Source organism: Lipophrys pholis, assembly GCF_963383615.2.
Source record: "Lipophrys pholis genome assembly, chromosome: 10".
In the NCBI taxonomy this organism is placed as follows: Eukaryota; Metazoa; Chordata; class Actinopteri; order Blenniiformes; family Blenniidae; genus Lipophrys; species Lipophrys pholis.
In genome coordinates this window covers 9,043,038-9,062,832 of record NC_137640.1, presented here as the reverse complement: position 1 = coordinate 9,062,832, position 19,795 = coordinate 9,043,038, and the positions used below count along the sequence as shown (strand labels likewise).

The 19,795-nt window shown below is 45.3% G+C and overlaps 2 protein-coding genes across 3 annotated transcripts in view; one reads left to right on the top strand and one right to left on the bottom strand.

Annotated features, from left to right (window-relative positions):
• prrc2c (proline-rich coiled-coil 2C) overlaps positions 1–8,599 on the top strand; it is a 29,866-nt gene extending 21,267 nt beyond the window's left edge. The window contains exons 17-34 of the mRNA XM_080473753.1: positions 19–173; positions 296–695; positions 782–867; positions 948–1,142; positions 1,244–1,501; positions 2,404–2,496; positions 2,608–2,709; positions 2,798–2,969; positions 3,061–3,282; positions 3,643–3,764; positions 3,852–4,006; positions 5,035–5,266; positions 5,380–5,490; positions 5,571–5,765; positions 5,846–5,946; positions 6,188–6,314; positions 6,411–6,653; positions 6,740–8,599. Coding sequence (XP_080329879.1) covers positions 19–173; positions 296–695; positions 782–867; positions 948–1,142; positions 1,244–1,501; positions 2,404–2,496; positions 2,608–2,709; positions 2,798–2,969; positions 3,061–3,282; positions 3,643–3,764; positions 3,852–4,006; positions 5,035–5,266; positions 5,380–5,490; positions 5,571–5,765; positions 5,846–5,946; positions 6,188–6,314; positions 6,411–6,653; positions 6,740–6,997 — 3,227 coding nt within the window. The 3' untranslated portion in view covers positions 6,998–8,599. The remainder of the gene's footprint in view (positions 1–18; positions 174–295; positions 696–781; positions 868–947; positions 1,143–1,243; positions 1,502–2,403; positions 2,497–2,607; positions 2,710–2,797; positions 2,970–3,060; positions 3,283–3,642; positions 3,765–3,851; positions 4,007–5,034; positions 5,267–5,379; positions 5,491–5,570; positions 5,766–5,845; positions 5,947–6,187; positions 6,315–6,410; positions 6,654–6,739) is intronic.
• A 951-nt stretch (positions 8,600–9,550) lies between these two features.
• Positions 9,551–19,565, bottom strand: myoc (myocilin). Of its 2 annotated transcripts, none has more exons than XM_080473551.1 (5): positions 18,466–19,565; positions 15,272–15,337; positions 15,093–15,185; positions 10,858–11,069; positions 9,551–10,771 (listed from the first exon to the last, which is right to left on the bottom strand). In XM_080473551.1, the coding sequence occupies exons 1-5, from the start codon at positions 18,959–18,961 to the stop codon at positions 10,190–10,192; spliced, it is 1,449 nt and encodes a 482-aa protein (XP_080329677.1). In that variant the 5' UTR covers positions 18,962–19,565; the 3' UTR covers positions 9,551–10,189. The 2 variants fall into 2 exon arrangements, with proteins under 2 accessions (XP_080329677.1, XP_080329678.1); XM_080473552.1 differs by having other exon boundaries at positions 9,620–10,771; positions 15,093–15,179; positions 18,466–19,250.
• Between the last annotated feature and the right edge of the window lie 230 nt (positions 19,566–19,795).

Sequence of the window (19,795 nt, the reverse complement as noted above, 5' to 3'; positions counted from 1 at the left end):
GTACTTTTGTTTCTGTAGGTGTGGTTATTATTGACGATCACCCAGAGGTCACCACCACAGAAGACCCACAGTCCAGTGCTAATGATGACGGCTTTACAGAAGTCGTCTCCCGAAAGCAACAGAAACGCCTCCAGGATGAGGAGAAAAGGAAAAAGGAAGAGCAGACCACTCAGGTAAAGGGGGATATTCTTCACTCTTACTTTCTTAAGTTTAAGATGCCTGGATCTATGACAAGTATGCTTACCAAATGAAGTCTGCAGGAGCAGGATAACTAATATTGATGCCCCTTCCACAGAATTGGGGGAAAAAAGTTTCTGGCGAAAAAACTAGGGGAGGTGGAGGAAAACTGCCACCAAGATTCGCAAAAAAGTCCTCGCAACAACAACAACAACAACAATCACCACCGCAACAACAGGCCTCACAGCCTCAGCCTTCTGTAGCGTCTGCCCCACAAGCCCAACCGCAGCCCCCCATTCCTGCTGCCCAGCATCCTCACCTTCCCCCCTCCCAGCCTACTGCATCTCCTCAGACTCTGGAAGGAACAGTGGCTCCTCTGTCCTCCATTCCCCCTGCTACTGTGGACTTCAACTCAAAGAGCCTCCCCCCTGCACCAGCGCAGACACACAACACTCTGGGTACAGAACTGTGGGAGAACAAGGTAGCAGGCTCCACCGTACTTCCTGACGTCAAGAAGCGTGAGTGCAAATGTTCATCTTTTTTAGTTTTCGACTGGGCCGATGCTGGAAAGCCAAGTTTAAAATATATAATACGTCTATTCCAGTAGGTCCCATCAGTCCGCCTCAGCCACCTTCCGTGAGTGCCTGGAACAAACCTCTTACCTCCTTTAGTGGCACTGTCTCCTCTGAGGTAGGTTGAATGTGTCATTTCCTGTGAGGCTGTTTCAATGTGTTGCCTCATGATAAACCGTAAAAATAATTGTGTTCTAGGGTGTGAAGCCTGGAGCAGAGAGCAGCGTCGACTTGGGAATAGAAAGTATTCAGTTTGGAGCTCCATCGTCTGCAGGCAGCACGGACAGCGATGGAGTTCCTGCTTTGTTAGAAACTGGCTCTGAAAACAAACTACCTGCTCCCAAAGAACAGAGACAGAAACAACCTCGAGCTGGCCCAATCAAAACACAGAAGGTAAACAGTCTGCTGTGCATAATGCTGCTGAATAGCACTGATTCATTTTATTCCAGTAAACGTGTAATCCATTGTGTAAAAAACATATCTATTCTCTTCAGCTCCCTGAGATGGAACCAGTGGAAACCAAGGAGTATAAGCCTGGTCCCATTGGTAAAGAGCGCTCTTTGAAAAATCGCAAGGCCAAAGATGCACGTGGAGGTGAAGGAGAAGGAATGGAGGCAGGAGTACCTGGAGCTGGTGTCAACAGAGCTACAGACCCAAGTCCTCCCACCAGTGATGCCACTGTCCCTGAACTGGGAGGCGACATCGCGGGCATGATCACAGTCCCATCGGCAGAGTACAACAGCAACTCCAAGGTATTGCACATGACTGTCTTGGTGGCGAGGCTGTGTACATCGGTGTAAACAAAAATGTTTGCGTATTCCTTTGAAATTTTACGCAATCGGGGGTAACCTCTACCTCTCATTGATCTCGGGCTTCTTGACAGCCTCGTGTAGGAAGTTAGGTCAAGATCTAAAAGTCGCCCACGTACACTGTGGGTGGAACACTGGACACCAGTTTGATTTCACCACTGCTGCTGGAGCTCCGGTGATGTCATTCGTCGGTTTTCCCTGCACATGTGGATCAGGATGTGGTAATTTCTTGTTGAAGAAACCCTTGGGACACCCAGATCTTGGCCTGTCTTCCAAACTGGGGGTTGGTCTGTATTTCTGCAGAGTGTATCCAACTGCTGAAGGACTGCATCTGCATTTCTTGGCTATCTGGTGGCGGCTGTATCCTTTCTGGCTGAGAATCTGTATCTTCAGACACGTTTTCTGCGTGAGGGTCCTTGTTTTAGCTGTTTTTATCTCTGACGAACTTCTAAATGTGCTGACTTTGTATAGACACAAAGCGCGTCAACAGAAATATTCTTTTAATAAAAAGCACGACCTTCATTAGTACATCACTTGTACCAAAATGGCCTAATGCTCAAAATGTCTTTTGTGTTTTTATGAAACCAATCAATTTTAAGTTTTTAATGGCTCTTTAAGGATTTGTTTAGTATTCTGGCTGTTACTGTACTAAAAAAAAATTGCACTTGAAGACTTAATAGTGATTCTTCATGTAATATTTGACAAATGCATGGTGTGTCTGAAAACATTTTTCCATCACTGTATTTTGGGTTTAAAATTTGACCTGCGGTGCCCAAAACTGATATTTAGAGGTTTGAATCCTGAGCTCTGTCAGATGAATGACTATGATTCCCTTTTTCATTCAGGAATCTGTCACTGACTACACCACCCCCTCATCTTCGCTGGCTGACAGTGTTCCCTCGGGAGGAAATAAAATGGAAGACAGCTTGGTAGCCAATGTAAGTGTACTTTATTCATTTCTGGGGGAAATTCCTCAAAGTGCAGTTTCTCTTTTCTTATGGGTCAGGTCTGCCGCACTTAACTAAATACTTTCTTTAATTGGGTCCAAGGTGGCACTACCCCACTCGTTGCCTCTTCCTCGCCGTGAAACCCTGCAGCAAAGCACCAGTCTGAGCACCGTGTCACCTGCTACCGTCGACCTAACACTAAAGGTACACGGATGAGCAGCACGCTTACAATGACAAGCGAGGGAATTCTGAAATGTTTTTAAAGCTTAACTTTGTTTTTAATCCTCCCCAGATGGAATCTGCTCGTAAAGCGTGGGAAAACTCCCCGAGTCTGGAGAAGAATTCCCCCGTCACATCCTCCTCATCCCCCATTACCTCCTGCGCGTCCTCGTACTCATCCTTCTCTTCAACCTCGATCCCACAGATCCCCGTAGCGTCTGTCACCCCCAGCACCTCACTGTCGGGTAGTGTGCACTAATTACCTCTCACGCCTCTCCACTATAGAGGAATACGCTCTGACTTCTTATTAACCATTTGATTGTGTCCACACTGCAGGTTCTGGTACCTATACAACTTCATCCCTCGGCACCAAGACAACCACAGCTTCCGACCCCCCGAACATCTGCAAAGTGAAGCCTCAGCAGCTGCAAGGTGGAGGCCTGTCCTCTTCCGGCAGTAGCAGCAGTAGCAGCAGCTTTTCTCAGCTCGGCTGTGTGCCTCCACTCCTTCCCCAACAGCAGCAAACCCCACAGGTGTACGTCTCCCAGTCTGCAGCAGGTGAAGGAAACATCACAACTACGCAAATACATTACTTTTTGTTGTTTGATACAAGTGCATTGAAATAAAAAAATGAATATCACAAATGATTTACCGTTTTGTCAGTGATTTAGTCACATTAAGTCACACTTGAGGCATAAAGACTGAAGTGTCAAACATTTCTGAAATTGTAATTTTGATAAGTAGGCTATCTGGTCAAGGGGAAAAAAACATCGTATTGTGAGAAACTGTTTCTTTCTGAAGCTATATACTCGGTTAAAGAGAAAATAAAATTGTCTGTTGTATTGTAATTTTTGAAGATGCGCCTGTTGTCCGTGATGTATTGAGAATCAGTAATATCTCCTAACATGTATACTTTAGGTTCTGCAGCTCAGATTCCAGCCTTCTACATGGACACGAGTCACCTCTTCAGCACCCCACACCCTCGATTGGCTCCTCCCTCGCTCGCCCAGCAGCAAGGTTTCCAGCCAGGCCTCTCTCAGGTAGGTTGGGCCGTCACAGCTCAGAAACGCATTGTACGTGTGTTTTCACATTGAAGATTGAATCGTCTGCATCCTCTCACCTTGCAGCCAACAGCAGTGCAGCAGATTCCCATCCCGATCTACGCTCCGCTGCAGGGCCAGCCTCAGCACCAACACACGCACCAGGCCCAGCTCGGACTGAGCACCGGACCTTCAGTGTCGCAGCCGCAGGATCTGTTCAGCTCCTCACTGCAGCCCTACAGGTAGGATATACACGACGAGTTCTCTGCTCGGAAGACGCAGCCGCAATAAAACCTCACCAGAGATGTTTGGGAATGTCACTGTGCTGAAAGTTATCAGTGAGATCGTGGCAGAGTTACGGAAATGTTTGAACAATATTGACTTTCACACAAAGAATTCAAATTAGAACTAGAATACGGAGGGATTGTTTAGTTTTCCAATCATTCAATATGAATAAACTTCCTTATACTTCAGATTTATTAAAAACATTTTTTTTTAATGTTTTACGCTTTGTTTTTGTTTAATCTTACAATCCTGCTCTTTACAAGCAGATTACATCTGTGGAGGATTACAATTTCATTAGCTTAGCTGTGTTTGTTTTTTCTTTTTGTTTTAACGAGAATCAATACCTATCACAGTTTAAAAAAAAATAAAAAATTTAAAGGCTTGAATCAATTTTATTTATATACTTGGGAAAATAAGTGACAAAACAAACCCTTTATTGATATTGTGATGTCATTACCTCACATGTTCATGCCGTTGATTTGACTGGTGTATTGGGGCGGTCCCACAGGATCTTTAAGATTTAGGGTCACATGACTCCGGTCAGCCTGTTTTTCCCCCCAAGAAGTAACAGTAGGACCCTTGTTGTTCTATTATTAGAGATCAGTGTAAACATCAACCTCCAACTTCTGTTGAATTTATTTCTGTTGTGCTGTTACGGTTGTCTTTTCACTTTTGCCTAACTTTTATGTTTTTGTCATCTTTGATTCAATAAAAGAAATTTATTACAGTTGGAGGATAATTTATGAAATTATGACATGATGATAAAGTGTACTTTAATACAAATGAGACTTGTCTAGCTTTGATGTGCCTTTTTTTCCCCACCCAAGAAAAGTAATCACTGTTTTGATAACTACTAGAAAATCGTTGCCTTTTAATTTTGCTGAATTAAAAAAATAGAAATAAAAACGAATCTTTTTATCCTCTGAGGTATTGCCGTTACTTTTTTAAAGTGGTATTTTTCCTGTAATGTGCCACTGGCCTGCAGGTCTCAGCAGGCGTTCATGCAGAGCAGCTTGTCGCAGCCCTCCATGATGCTGTCTGGACCTTCGCTGCACAGCTATCCTGGAGTGCAGGGGCCTGATCTGGGCAAGCCTCAGTCCAACCTGGCTTACCAGCAGCAGTCGTCCACCCAGCACATCCCTATTCTGTTTGAGCCACAGCTCAACCAGCCCTCCGGCATGGGAGGGTCGCAGCTCATTGATACACATCTGCTGCAGGTGAGCAGACCGCACACAGTTGGCGCCGGTTTAGAAAAGCCACAGGCCTTTTCTTTAGTTTGTTTCTTTAGTTTTGCTTTGCTGATTTTCTCTGACATGTTTCTTTGTTTCAGGCTCGACAGGGGATGAATCAGCATTCAAATATGTACTCGGGGCAGGTGCAACAGCACGGCCAGAGTAGCTACTACAGCAACACTCAGTCACCCAGTTCTGCAATGCAGCAGGTAACGTATGAACATTTAACGCTGGAGCCCGTGCCGTCTACGGAGGACTTGTTTAAGCCTTCCCGCATCTCGTCCCCCAGGTTACCGTCCCTCTGCCTGGCTCTCAGTTGTCCCTGCCAAACTTTGGCTCGGGTGGAGGTCAGCCCTTATTGGCGCTGCCTCCCACTCCGCCTCAAGGGCAGCCCCCCAACATCAGCCGACAGCCGCCGGTCTCCCAGCCGTACCGAGGCATCATGGGCCCCAACCACAGCATGATGCAGCCTCCCACCAGCAAGGTGCGGCCCCGTGTCCACGCAAACAAACAGGTCGGCTTCTCTTTAGTTCAGCAGCTCATTTTCTTTCTCGTTTCTCGCAGATGGACATGGACCTGAAGCTGTTTGGCAGCGGGATGGATATGAAGCCTGGGACGCCGCCTATCGGCGGCAGGAGTACAACACCCACCTCCAGCCATTACAGGTAAACGTGTAAAGGCTGTACTATCAGCATGCGGGGCTGCAAGCATTTATTGATGAGACATTGCTTCACAGGCCAAAGTCAGTAGCATCAGTGGTGGGAAACTGTTCTTTAGAGCACAAAAACTGCTGCTGTCACCAGTCTAATCGGTAACAAGTGGACTAGCAGCGTTTGGAGAACCTGCAGCATCCCTCAATCCACCACATACTTACAGCTGGAGTGTTTTCTTGCCCTCTCCTTGCAGGGCAAGCTCAACCTCTCCGAGCAGCCAGTCCAGTAAAATGAATAGCTTACTTTACCAGAAGCAGTTTCAGCCCAGCTCAGCCGGCATGAGGATGACGCAGCATTTCCCCGGCCAGTTCAACCCACAGGTGATGTGCAGTAATTTAGCCTCAGCTACCTGAATAGTTTGGCGTTAATGCAAACAACTAATTACTATGATTTCCTTTATCTTTTTTTTTTCCTAGATTCTGTCACAGCCCAGCATCGTGTCTCCTCTGGTTCGACCTCCTCATGCGAACTCCTTTGCTGGAGGTGTGCAGCGTTCTGCAATGGGCCCTCCAATGTCAACTAATGTGAGTGGTGGTCTCATGCCTCATCCCCGAGTCCAGCACCCACCACACAGCCAGCACCCTGCTCGAGGCCCCCCCGGCCCGCCTCTTGTACCCAGAGGCACGCAGGCAGCTCTGAAAGCTGAACAGGACCTAAAGGTATGCTTTCTTGTGTCCTCTCTGTGAATCTGAACTTTGATTTGAGGGGGTGTGGTGACTAATTTCATTTTATTTTGGCTCTCTAGGCGAAGCAGCGAGCCGAGGTGCTCCAGTCCACTCACAAGTTCTTCTCTGAGCAGCAGCAGCAGCAAATGAAGGCCCCACAAGTCAGCAAAGTGTCTCGGCTCGATCAAGTGGGGAAACCGCTGCTCGACACTCCTGCCCCGAACCATCAGGCGGGGGGCGAGCGCACAGATTCCGACAAAACCCCCGTATCCACGGCCAAGCCCATACGAACTGGCCCCATAAAGCCGCAGGCCATCAAACCAGAGGAGGGCAAGTAACGAGCTCCTGACCCTCTCGGGTGATGGAACAAATGGATGGAAGAGGAAGAGAGAATCTAGCCCCATTCACTCAGCCACCACCTCATATCAACACTGGAGGACAGCGTGGGGAGAAGGAGCAGTTGGCTGGTGATCCAGATGGTGGTGGTCCTTTCTCTGCTTTCCTCCTGTGTTGTCCCACTGTTTGTGGGGGCGTTTGAGTTGGATTCTTCTGTCATATTTAGATGCCGATTTAAATTGCTGCACAAGTTGTTCCATAGAAATCTACTTCGGAGGTAGATAAAAAGGGGAGTTTAAGAGAGAAAATAGAGATTTGCTGCTGAGTTTGCCATTTTTATTTTTATTTTTTTTTTATATATATATAGCTCTCTCATTTCTGTTCATTTCCCAAGTAGGATCGCACATATTATAGGAGAAGCCTGTTTTGTTAAAGCAAAGAAATGAACCAGGTTTGTTTTTGTAGTCAAAACAATCTTAGTCGTCATTTAGTGAAGCACACTTTTTGTTGTCCAATCTCCTGTCATAACTAATCTCGAGATTTGTGCACATGCGCGCACACTCAACGGTTTTTTTCCCCACTGGGTTGCTGCACGGAGACCTGGGATCTGAAATCCAGTTTTGTTTTTTTTGTTTTCTCTGTTGTTCGTTCCACCAGGATGGAAATGTGAAAAGTTGCAGCATTGATTTAAGTTCTTGATTCGTCTGCCTGTGAGCCCTTGCTCCTGCCTTTTGCTCTCATCTCCTTGCCTGACAATTACAGACGCATTGAGGTGTGTGTGTATGTGTCTGGTGTGTGTCTGGTGTGTGCGCTTGTGGCGTAAACATGATGGGAAGGGTGGGGCGTGAAGCTGGACTCTCCCGTACATTCAGCCAAAAGTTAAAGCGAGAGATGATGTATGATCACTACTTCAAGCTGTATCGGCCTGTCTCTCTCTCTCTCTCTCACACACACACACACACAAACACACACCCTTCACTCCTCACACACTCATCCTTGCTGTCACACAAAACATACACTCATCACTATAAAGCACCTCAGACCTGCTGCTATCAATGGATTTCAGTGCCCTCAGCTAATGGATATATCGGGGTAGGGCTGTTTTCTAGGGGAATTGATGCGGTGAATCGATGGTTGAAACGGGAGAAGAATTTGAGCGCGTCGACCTCCACAGCAAGGAGCAACAGCACAGGGAACAAAGAAGAAGAAAAAAAAGTCAATTGAGAAGCCTCAAGTTCTGATGTGTTAAGGCAGAAGGACACTTGTTTTTGTCGTTACCAATGAGAGCAATCAATGCCGTTTTGTCTCTGCCTCACCTGCGCTGGCTGTCTCACCCCACAGTGCTCTCATCCTGGAGTTCTGCTGACGAGGGTCCTTCTGAATTGTATAGTAGTATGCACCCTGAGGTGACGAGGGGCTCCTCCTCACATCGACCCTGCAATGGAGAAAGGATGATCAGGGGGGCCGTAATGAGTTTTTTTTTTTTTTTTCTTTTTTTGTTGTACTTGTACAGGGGTTTCATCGCTGTATTAAAATATGTACGGTCTTATTTACATTCACTTGGTTTGGTTACAGAAACTAATAAAAAATAATATACTGTTGAGATGCTTTCCAGTGTTGTCGGCTCAATTTTTCATTTATCCCCCCGCTTATGACCACTAGGTGTCACTACAGCACAGCCGACTGGAGTTTTGGCTTCTTTCATGAGAAACTAAAACTTCAAAGTCCCTCCTTCCAAAACAAGAACAAGCTGATTTCAGTATTAAGTGTCAGGTAAAACTAATACGTTTGTTCACACCACAGTTTAATAGGTAACATTTTGTTTTAATGGGGATGAATTATAGCGATAATAGTTGTAGAGCAGCGGTTCCCATCTTTTTGTTGATGGATTCAAATTTTATTATAAATTTAATCCATGGACAAAACAAGTTGGTGCTTCAGAAGCATTCTAAATGTGAAATAGTTTTTGTTAGATTTTATGAGTTCCTTTGTTCTGAGGATAAACTCTTTGTGTTTGTGTGCATTCATTAGTTTTTCAGGCCATTTTTTGTCCGTCGCTTCTATAAAGCCACATTCTATATTAATGCTCCTGGTAGCCCCTCGTTTGCTTTTTGATGGACTCATCCTTCCTCTTCAGCTCTTCATTTCTTCTCATGCTGCTTATTTTGCGAGCTTACCTTTGTATTTACTGCTAATGGAATGTTCACTTTCAATATGGTCATATCCCAAAGGTTTTACATTTATTTTCAAGAATAGATAATACACTTTTAATGTAGTTTTGTGATATTTACTGCTGACTCATTTATACTTGAGACAGAAAATTATATTAAATTCAGGAGGTCTTCCGGTGAATCTTGGAGATTATCATTGACGTTTAATCTAACTAGCTGGAGGAAAATTATTTTTATTGTCTGTAGATCATAACAGTCATTGACAATATCTTCGAGTGTAAAAATCTTATGGAAGTACGTCATCCCCCAAAAATTACTACTTTTCTCCAACATATGAAATATTCTGCATCAGAAGATTTGTAATTCAAATTTTATTTTTTTTTTAAGTTTATGGTCACATCTTTTAATTTAAAGCCTTGAAAAGTGTTTGGAAAAATTACACGTGCTCAAATTCTGGGATAAAGTTTATTTCATGGTGATTTTGAACATTATGTCACTATGCTGACTACAATGTACAACAACATGCAATATTCAACACATGCTAAGTGAGAGTGCAGTTGTGTTCGATAACCGGCGAGACATTGTAGGGCGTGCGGACCCACGGGAGTGCGTGTTGTCAACTCTTAGCGTTGATTTTTCCAACTGGCAAGTAAAATTGAACCGAGCGTCATCCTTCAGACCTCAGACGACATACAGCTCGACAAAGAAAAACATCAAAATCATACATCTGGATTAAAGGCGGTACAAAAATAATTCCTCTACAAACATTTTTGTGGACCATGCCACAGCAAAAAGCCCTTCCACTGAGAGAAAAAAAAAAAAAAAAGCAGACCTGCTGGGGACACTGATCCTAAAACATCTTCGTTTCACTTTGGACTTTGGTGGTTAGGCTCTTCTACTCATGAATACTGACGATGTTGGCTTTCTAACTACTGCTGCCACTCGTTTTGCTCTAAAGCGGTGAGTCTCTGAAGAAGGAACAGGTGAGCAAATGTCACTTTTCAACAGTCACACGCGTCGGCCTCAGTTGGCCTGCTGGCGAGACAGCCGGACGTCGTAGGACACTATGTGGAAGTTGTCCCAGGCATACAGCTTCCGCTGAGCCGGACTGTAGTCCACCATGCTGTTGTAGCCGTACTTGTTTTTGAAGGGGATGGCGACGGTCTTCCCCTGACTGGTTTCCGTGTCGTACATGTAGTTGATGATGGTGTCGCGGGATGCGTAGCTGGCCACGGTGTACAGCTTGCCGCAGATGATGAAGGAGTTGGCCACAGAGTTCTTCCTGACGCTGGTCTCCCAGCTCCTCTTCACCTGCAGACTGTGAGGGTCCAGCTGAGAAATCACGATGGCTCCTTTGGCCTTGCTGGTGGAGTAGACCGCCCACAGACCCTTCTCATCCACGGCCAGGTCGATATCCGTGTAGCCCCCCCAGGAGTAGGGGAACTGGCCGTGGAAGCCGGCGTGGGGAAGGTCACGCCGGGCGGCGATGCTCTCAGACGAGAGGTCGTAGCGGATGAGAGTGCGGCTGCGACGTCTCTGATAGTACAGGGACCCTCGATACAGAGTGGCACCGGTACTCTCTACCAGCTCAGGCAGCAGCAGGACCTGCAGAGTCAAACACCAAACATCAATCGAAAATGACCGAAGAGCTCTTTACCTCCATAAATGAATATCGTCCGTGTGACGCCGACCTTAGATGGAAAGCCTTTGGACAGTTGCTCCATATCATCGTACCCAAACAGCTGCCTGACCTCAGTGCCGACGGTATCGATGCGCCACACCATGCTGGGCCCGTAAGGGAAAACCGCCTTGGGGTCCTGCATCCAAACGCCGTATTTACCTGCTATGTTGTCGGCCTTTCTGTGAGTGACCGGTTCGCCAACTGAAACCAGCTGCCCGCAGCCTGGAAGCGTAAAGGAGAGGAAACAAGAGAGGGAAGCATGAGGAGATTTGTGAGACAATGGTGGTTCTCTGATCCTGCGGGTACTACAGCCTGCAGGTTTAGTACAGTGGGATTTTTTGTTCAAGAATAATTCTTTAATTTTCAAGAAGAATTTATGATAAAAAAGAAAAAAAAGAAAACTAATAACTATCTAATTAAAATACACATTTTTAGAGCTTTATTGTAAGAGCAATAGCCTAAGCTGGGCGGCGGTGGCTCGGTTGGTAGAGTGGTCGCCTCCCAATCAAATAGTTGCAGGTTTGATTCCCATCTCTGCCCGTCCACAAGTGTCCCTCAGCAAGACTCTGAGCCCCAATAGATGGATTAGGTGCCTTGCATGGCGGTCGCCTCCATCGGTGTGTGAATGGGTGAATGTGAATAACACTCCTCAAGCAGTTGAAAAAGTGCTATATAAGTGAAATCCATTCACCATTTAAGCTTTAGGACAAAGTAACAGTAACAACAGCTTCAGATTATCAGATAGAACATGTGCGACAGAAGAAAGGCCCCAAAACCAACAGGCCTGGAAACCTCGACACAGGAAGTGTGTTCAGATAAATCTAAGGAATCTCAGAGGCATGTTTCACACACACACACACACACACACACACACACACACACACACACACACACACACACACACACACACACACACACACACACACACACACACACACACACACACACACACACTGCATTCTTTTAATAACCTGAATACTGGTTGGGGTTGTCTGAGGTTGACCAAACACAGTTTGAGACCCATAATGAAGCTCATCATTCGTTCCTGTCCTGACATCTTTATGGGACGACCTGAGGTGACCTTTGACCTCCGGTGCTCCGGCATGAAATAAGAGATGGTAAGACTGTTATAAAATGATTAAAATGTCACATTGCAATGAGCCCCTCTAAACTACTTGTGTTGCCCCTGCCATCACTGATTGGCTGAACGAACTCACAACCTGGCCACAACTGATGATTTTGAACATGTTAACGTAGCAAAGGAACTGGAAAACAACAATGATGAAAACAAGTCATTGTTCGCAGTTTTCTGAGAACTTTTATAATATTTCAAAGTCGGAAATGTATCTCATTTTAGTTTTTAACAACCCATATCTAGGGTTCTAGACCTCTTTTTTTTTCTTTTTGTTTTACATGGCCCACGGGGCAGGAACATGCCTTGATTTAGTCCAATCTTTGAGGACCCATTTGTTTGTGGTTATTCTTCACGGGTGCTTCGATTTCCATTCAGTCCAAAAATGAGTAAGTAGTGATTCTAAATTGCCAATAAGTGTTTCTAATAGATATCTGCCGTCACCCACAGTCACTGTATCATCTAATGTGTGGCTCGTCTAACTCAAAATTGATCGACACTTAAAAAAGACGCCCTGGTGGATAAAAATTGATAATATTCTGATTCCATTCAAATATGAAATGATGGAAATGATCTGACTGAGCTTTGAATCCTGGTCCTTATTTGATATTGAATGTTTGAGTGTCTGTGTGAGGACTAAGTTTAAGAAATACACACTATATAGAGAGAAAGTTCAACACATACAGAACACAAGCCTCTTCTAAAATATGAGATATTCCAATGTTGCAATAGTAACGTACACTTGTTGAGATTCTTCTTCTTTTTTTTTTTGCTGTGCAGTCATCTCCACCTCAGTACAAAGTGACAGAGTAAACTGAGGGGCTCTGCACAAGTCGAGGGCTGGCCGGCTGATGAAGGGGTAACCGGAGAGCGCATCAAAGGTGTCGTGAGGTCATCATCTCCTTCGTAGACGCAGACAGCAGGTCTGGAGATGCTGCGTGACATCTCTCTTAACTTCAGCTTTGAGTCACCACCACCACCACCACCAAGAGCAGTGGCAGCTGTGCTACAACTCATCCCTGGCCAGGAACCCTCCGCTTCTCGTTCAGGGAAAAACGATAAGGCAGGCTGTATATTTACCACTCCCCAAAATACACCCCTGCTCTAAGGTCCAGGACCGAGCGTTAGATTCAGTGTTAGATAAGAATATGTCTTATAAATACACTCAATACCGTGTTTCTCTGCGGTGCAGCCTGATCCGAGATTAAATGACTTCACATGTTTCCTGCATGTGTGTTTCCACCATCTACCACAGTGACTGACCCCGCGGCAGGAGCCGTGATGTGGTTTCAGGAACGTCACCCGGAGAAGATAAACAGTCAGAGTGACTTCCTCGACACGGGTGCTTTCCTTCTTCATTCAGAGGACATGAAACTCAGGAGGTCCCTCATGCTCACGCACTGGCATGACGGTGGTATTCTCGCCCCAGATGCCCCAGTATTAATAGTCGTATTTGCTTTGAGGCTGTCAGCAGGGGGAGGTGGGGGAGGTGGAGTGTCATGTTTGCTGGGTCAGATGGATGGAAAAGTGAGAATGGTTTAAGTTGGAATTTAAAGGATTTTACAGTTGCTGTTGTAGCTTATTATTATATATAGAGTGTTTTATATATTTCTGTATAAGCTATGATTCACAGTTTTATGAGTAAGAGCTCCAAAACATTCACATCCAATGATCTAAAATTATATTATCATGCATATTATTATTCATTAAAATGTGTTGTATGTGTTTCCTTCATGAAATTACACACCTATCTATATTTATATATATATATATATATATATATATTATTATTATTATTATTTTTTTTTTTTTAATTTCCAAACATGTAAGGTGTCGGAAGCAGTTTCTCTAGATCAGGGGTGTCAAACATTGACCCCGTGGATCCGGACCAGCCTGCCAGTAGGTCCATTCCAGCCCACAGGATCACATTGCAAGGTGGAACAATTACAAAGAAAACCCTGACCACAGGTTTTACTTCAGAGTAAAAGCTATTGGACTGCAATGTTTTGACCTGAGCCAAGAGGCTCAGTGATACAGCAGTGAAAGCTACCCTATTGATAGAGTGCTATTAGAATCAAAGTTAAACTATGAGGTTGAATTTTTATCAACATGCTTGTTGAAGTCTGCAAAATTCCACAAAACAGAAGAGGAGGTGTTTTTCAACATGTTGCTGAGCACCAGGAGGCGCGGTTAGAAATGGCAGGATATATTGAAATTATTTTACATGAAAAATTCCTTTTTCAGGTTTTGTAAAAAAGACATTCGATTAAATGACATTAAAAGACTAAAAGATATTGAGTGTTGTTCAAGAATTTGGATTTGAAGGTTTTACTCGTTCATCATACTCCATATCAATGACGCAGTATGTGGCACCTCAACTGATATGAGTTTGGCTTTACAGGTTTTCAGAAGTGGGGTAAGGGTGGGCTTGGATTTGATTTGAACACTGAACAAAAAGCCTTTGTTCAAATCTAAACTTTGTTTTTTTTTGCATAAGCCTGTCATAATCTGTGTGTCCTGTGACCAGGTTTTCCTCTCGTTCCTCTTGATTATATTTTCTCTGCTGGACTTTGATTCCCCTTTTTGTCTTGTCATGCCTGATGTATGTGTTTAATTCCCACCAAGGGTCTCTCTGTGAGGAGTTTGAATGTTTTCTATAGGTGTTGACATTTGGGGGGCAGTTGCTTTAATTGTTTCCAGAAGTGCGGTGAGAGCGCCCTCTAAAGTCCAATGTGAACATGACAATATCAATGAGGAACAACTGATGTGACCCCAGATGCTGAACCAGGAGAGTGTATATCTCACTGAAAGCACATGGTTTATGAAGGTGGAAGGTTGATTTGATTTGATTTTCATATCTGGTGTGTTTTCTTCCTGTGGTGCTTGTTTTTATTTCAAAGCCATTATTATTTTCCTGTTGCTTGGATGTGCAACTTGTGTGTGCATGCTTGGAGTGTGACCTAGTTGTCCTCAAATCTCAAATAGAGTACTCTAACGTTGCTGAAATGATCAAGCAGGTATGCACAAATAGTCCAGTGTCTAACACATGTTAGCAATGTTGAAATGAAAAAGCTTAATTGGGAATAAACACTTTTCAAGTCGGTGACAGAGACCTGTGTTGTTGTCGTTGCCACCAGGGACAGGTACTTCAGTCACCTCAGCCTTCAGCTCCTGGAAGCCTGGTGATCCGTACTGCCAGGCTGAATCTGACCAGAGAAACAGAGAAGGAGGTGAAGTGAGCTCCAAAAGTTACATAAAGTCAAAGTTAGGTCAAAAAAACACTTTGTCCCACCCGTCAGACTGCTGCTGTCGCCCTGCCTGTTGGGCCTGGACATCAGGTGGGACATCGGGTTGGATCCTGAGCACAAACACATACAGTACATGCATGTTACTGTTTAAGAACTTGTGCTTCACACTTTACAATCAGTTGGAGAAACGTGGCCGCGGCACCACTGACAGCAGGGAATGTGACAGCAGGAAACAAACACACCCCAATGGGATTCCCAGCTGCTCTGGAGACAGGCAGTCGGTAGATTGACCAGCTATAACACGCACACACACACACACACACACACACACACACACACACACACACACACACACACACACACACACACACACACACACACGCGCACACACACGACCAGTGCCCTGCCCACCCCTTCATTACCGAACTGTCAACATCCTGAAAATTTAAGACAGCTACTTCACCATTATTCACTCAAATTACTGTCAGATATCTCTTCTCTTGTCTTCTCTTCTCCTCTCCTCTCTTCTCTTCTCTTCCCTCCACCCGTATCCTTAGTTTTTCTGTCTGACTTACAATATATGCATACTACATTCTCATCAGATGCTTGGAAATACAAACACACAAAAGAGGAGAAATGGCTTTTTAAACATCTTTTCATGATATACGGCTCTGTGTGTGTGTGTGTGTGTGTGTGTGTGTGTGTGTGTGTGTGTGTGTGTGTGTGTGTGTGTGTGTGTGTGTGTGTGTGTGTGTGTGTGTGTGTGTGTGTGTGTGTGTATGTGTGTGTGTGTGTGTGTGTGTGTGGTGCTCGGTAGTTGAGCTCCTAATGAGCCATAATGACGCAGAAAAAAAATGAAACGTTAGCATCTGGAGGCTGATGTTGATCCAGAGTGCTGATGAAGAGGAGCATGAGGTCAGCGATGGGCCAGATGATGAACAACAGGAATTTGGCTCCGAACAAATATTTTCCTGTAAAACGGATGTCTCCGTTCAGCCATGAGACTGTTCCCACAGGGTGTGCTCATTCATCATCATCATCATCCTCACAGGTACACAGCCACATGGTGCTGTCCCCTCCCCGTGTGCGTGTGCATGTGCGTGTGCATGTGCGTGTGCGTGTGCATGTGCGTGTGCATGTGCGTGTCCATGTGCGTGTGCATGTGCGTGTGCATGTGCGTGTGCATGTGCGTGTGTGTGCTATGATTGAGTACCACATGTGCCCTCATATCCTGCCTCTTTATTTCTTTATTTTGGGATGTCACTGAGCTGAATACCATAAAACTCATTAATTATCTGGAGGATTCTTCCAGTCTGAATACGAGTCTAATCAACCACAGCTAACAAAGTTCAGCAGAGCTGCTCTCTCATTGTTCCATTGCTCCATCCAATTGTGCACATTTGGATATTTGCTTTTATAATTGTGCTTGTTTAACGTAAAGCACGGTGGCCCGGAGATCTCTTATTCATGATTGTATTTCCTGCTGCACATCCAGGAAATAAAAAGAGGATGTTTGGGATATTTGTGTGAATCTTAAAGGTCATATTGGTTTTTATTCCCCGATATATTGACAAAATCTATTTTACCCTTTCTTTGTTGTCCATTGAAGTTTTTGTTGTTGAGAATTTTGTAAAACAGACGTTAATGGCTTCTGGTTGTTCAAAAGTCCTCCCTTTTTGACTTAATTAAAACTCCAAGGTTAAACCTAAATAAACCACCTCTACCTTTTCACTGTTATTTTGAGTCTTGCTTTGGGCAGTGGCCAGGTGCTCCATGACAAATACTTCGGTCATTTTTAGCAGGTATGCTTGGGCTTTGTGTTGTCACTGCCATTGTCCTTTTTATGAGGATAGTTATCTATTTTTAAAAGTCATAACATTACCATCGCAGAACAGCTCGTATATTTTTAGTGCCGAGTGTTACTAAAAGTCAAAACCATTCCGTGGACTGTAAACAATAAAAAGAAAACCATACATATTCTTTTGAGCAAACTTGCCAAAATTGTTTGACTTTTATCTTCCCTCTCAGCTCCCCGGCCTTTCTTCCTCTGATGATGATCTATTCGGCATGTGCCTGTCACCCCGAGGGGCCCTGGCCGTGTATTTCAGTCTGCAGGTGCAAACATGAAGAGCTCAGCAGATAAGCTGCAAGTATGCAGGAGATGGAGTATATAAGGGTTGTCTGGCAGGAATCGGTAAAGAAGAATTTACTGCCGCTGGCAATATCGGTTTTTAAAGTTACTGACGCTGAGAGCCAAGAGTGGAAACACAGCAACGGCGAGAACTGTGTAAAGAAAGGGGGATGGTGGCCAGCGGTGGACAGAAGGTGAAAGGACGAGCAGGAAGGTCAATTAGATGAACGTTTGGCAAACACACAGAGAAACAAATACCAGAGCTTAACTTCACCGGCTCCAAGATAACTCTGAAGCTGTGAGCCCTCTAACCTCAGGAAGTATAGTGTTCTTGGCCCCAGACCTCCGTCCGACCACCAGCCCTGACCCATCAGGCGTCATCTAAAGCCACGAGTTGAGACCTGAACACCAAACCACAGCCTCTCAAGCCTGCATCACATTTCAGCCCCGCCGCCTCCCCTTTCCAGCTCTGCTATTCGCACACTTCTCACCACGCTGAGGGAAACACCGGTCATAAAGAGAGCACGATCTGCCCATGAGGACTTCGCTGATTCTCTCTGGCCCTCTTCCATCAACTCTAAATGCAGGTCAGGAAGCAGAGGATTGGGAGGTGAAGCAGGGAAACCTGAGCTGAGTGTCACTGCAGACTGCCGGGGCAACCAAAACATTTACCACACGAAAACACACTCGCAAACAGGTGTGGACCATAAACACATGCAACACCTTTTCCTATCTTTATTTTTCTTTGAGATGGTTTGTGCACAGGCGTGGAGTCTGGAGGCAACCTGAGCTACTGTATCTACCACAAACATGTGTGCAGGATTGCCATGCATGAAGAGTGCTCTGGCAATTGGTGAGGCTCTGAATGGAAATTATATTTTATATACTAACGCCATTATGGTCTCATCATTTTTCAATCAAAGTGCATGTTTTATCAAAGGATAGGCTTTTTTGCAGGTAGTTAACATTGTCTGTATCTTAATTGTGAGAATAGATTAATTTTATAAAACAACAAAATATGTTCTGTGACTTAAAAAAAAAATGTCAACATGCTATTTGGATATATCCGTATCAACAGATCGTGTGAGTATGTGGTGTATCTCTCACCAGCAGCTGGTCTCACTGAGCCCCTGTCCAGAGGGGGGTTCGGTTGCACCATGGGTGTCTGGGGAGGACACGGTCTGTTCCTCAGCCTCTCCGTCTCCCTCCTCATCTCCTCCATCCGGCGTTGAAGTCCCACCAGCTCCCTCTCCAGGCGCTCCTTCTCTCCTCGCAGCAGGTTCCTCTCTCCCGTGGCCTGGTTCAGCGCCTCCTGCAGCTCCGCCTGACCTCTGGCCGGCGTCCCCTGGGGCCCTGCTGGTGGCAGAGTGTCTCCTCCACTCAGCCGAGCCACCAGGACCTCCAACAGGCCGAGTCTGGCCTTCAAGCCCTCCACCTCTGGACCTCCAGTTTGTGGGCAGCTGGCCTCCACCGGACTTGGTACGGTGAAGGTGTACTGGCATCGGCCACTCCGGTCATTTCCCCTCCAGAGAGCAGCTCGGTCCTGCTGTGCATCACTTTGCAACAGGACACCAAACACACACAAAGACAGGAGGAGGATCATGGTTGACTCTGTTCCACCTCACACTTTAGTTGTTTTTTTTATGTTTATCTGTCCAGTTCTAAGTATTTGAGGAAGTGTTCTGTAAAATCTCCAGATTCAGGTATTGTCTTCTCTTGTCCTCTCTCAGGTGTCTCTTCTTTTCCTGCTGCTGTCAGTGCTGCTTCTCTCCTCCTCTCTCCCTTTTTCTCCTCTGTGAACAGGTCGCAACACTGAGCACTCACCAAAACAGCTCACAGATATTTATACAAACTGGACGGGACAGGAGGGAGGCAACAAAAAAAAAAAAGAGAGAGAGAGAGAGAGAGAAGAGGGGAGGTTAAAGGGAGGGAGGGGGGGGTCAGAGGCAGGAGGTTGGGCAGGCAGGATGAAGCTCGGGAGGGAAAAAGTTAGAGGATGCTGGATGTTTTTGCAACAAAAACATTCACATTTCCCTCAAGTCTGATTTTGCCTCTACAATCACTGTTTGTAAGATTTACGAATAGAAAGCTCTCTGCCTTGATATTTCCTCCATGCAGACACATTAGTGAGAAGGGATTTGACTCAGGCTCGGGTCCAGCGTGGCAGGGAAAGCCGGTGCTTGATGGATCCCTCCTCAGGAGCCAGTGTCCCCTTCCATAATGAAAGGGGGGAGGTGGGGGGTTCACGATGTGACGCAAGCAGCCAATCAGAACGGGCTTTACGAAGGGTTGAGGTTACAAGTCATTCGAAGACTGGACACCTGACGCCGACCCTGACGTCTACTGTGTCCCCACCACTGAGCCTGGGTGTGTGCAGCCTCATGCAGTCATGCTTGGAGCTCCACATAATTCCTGCAGTTTAATACATTTATTTTTA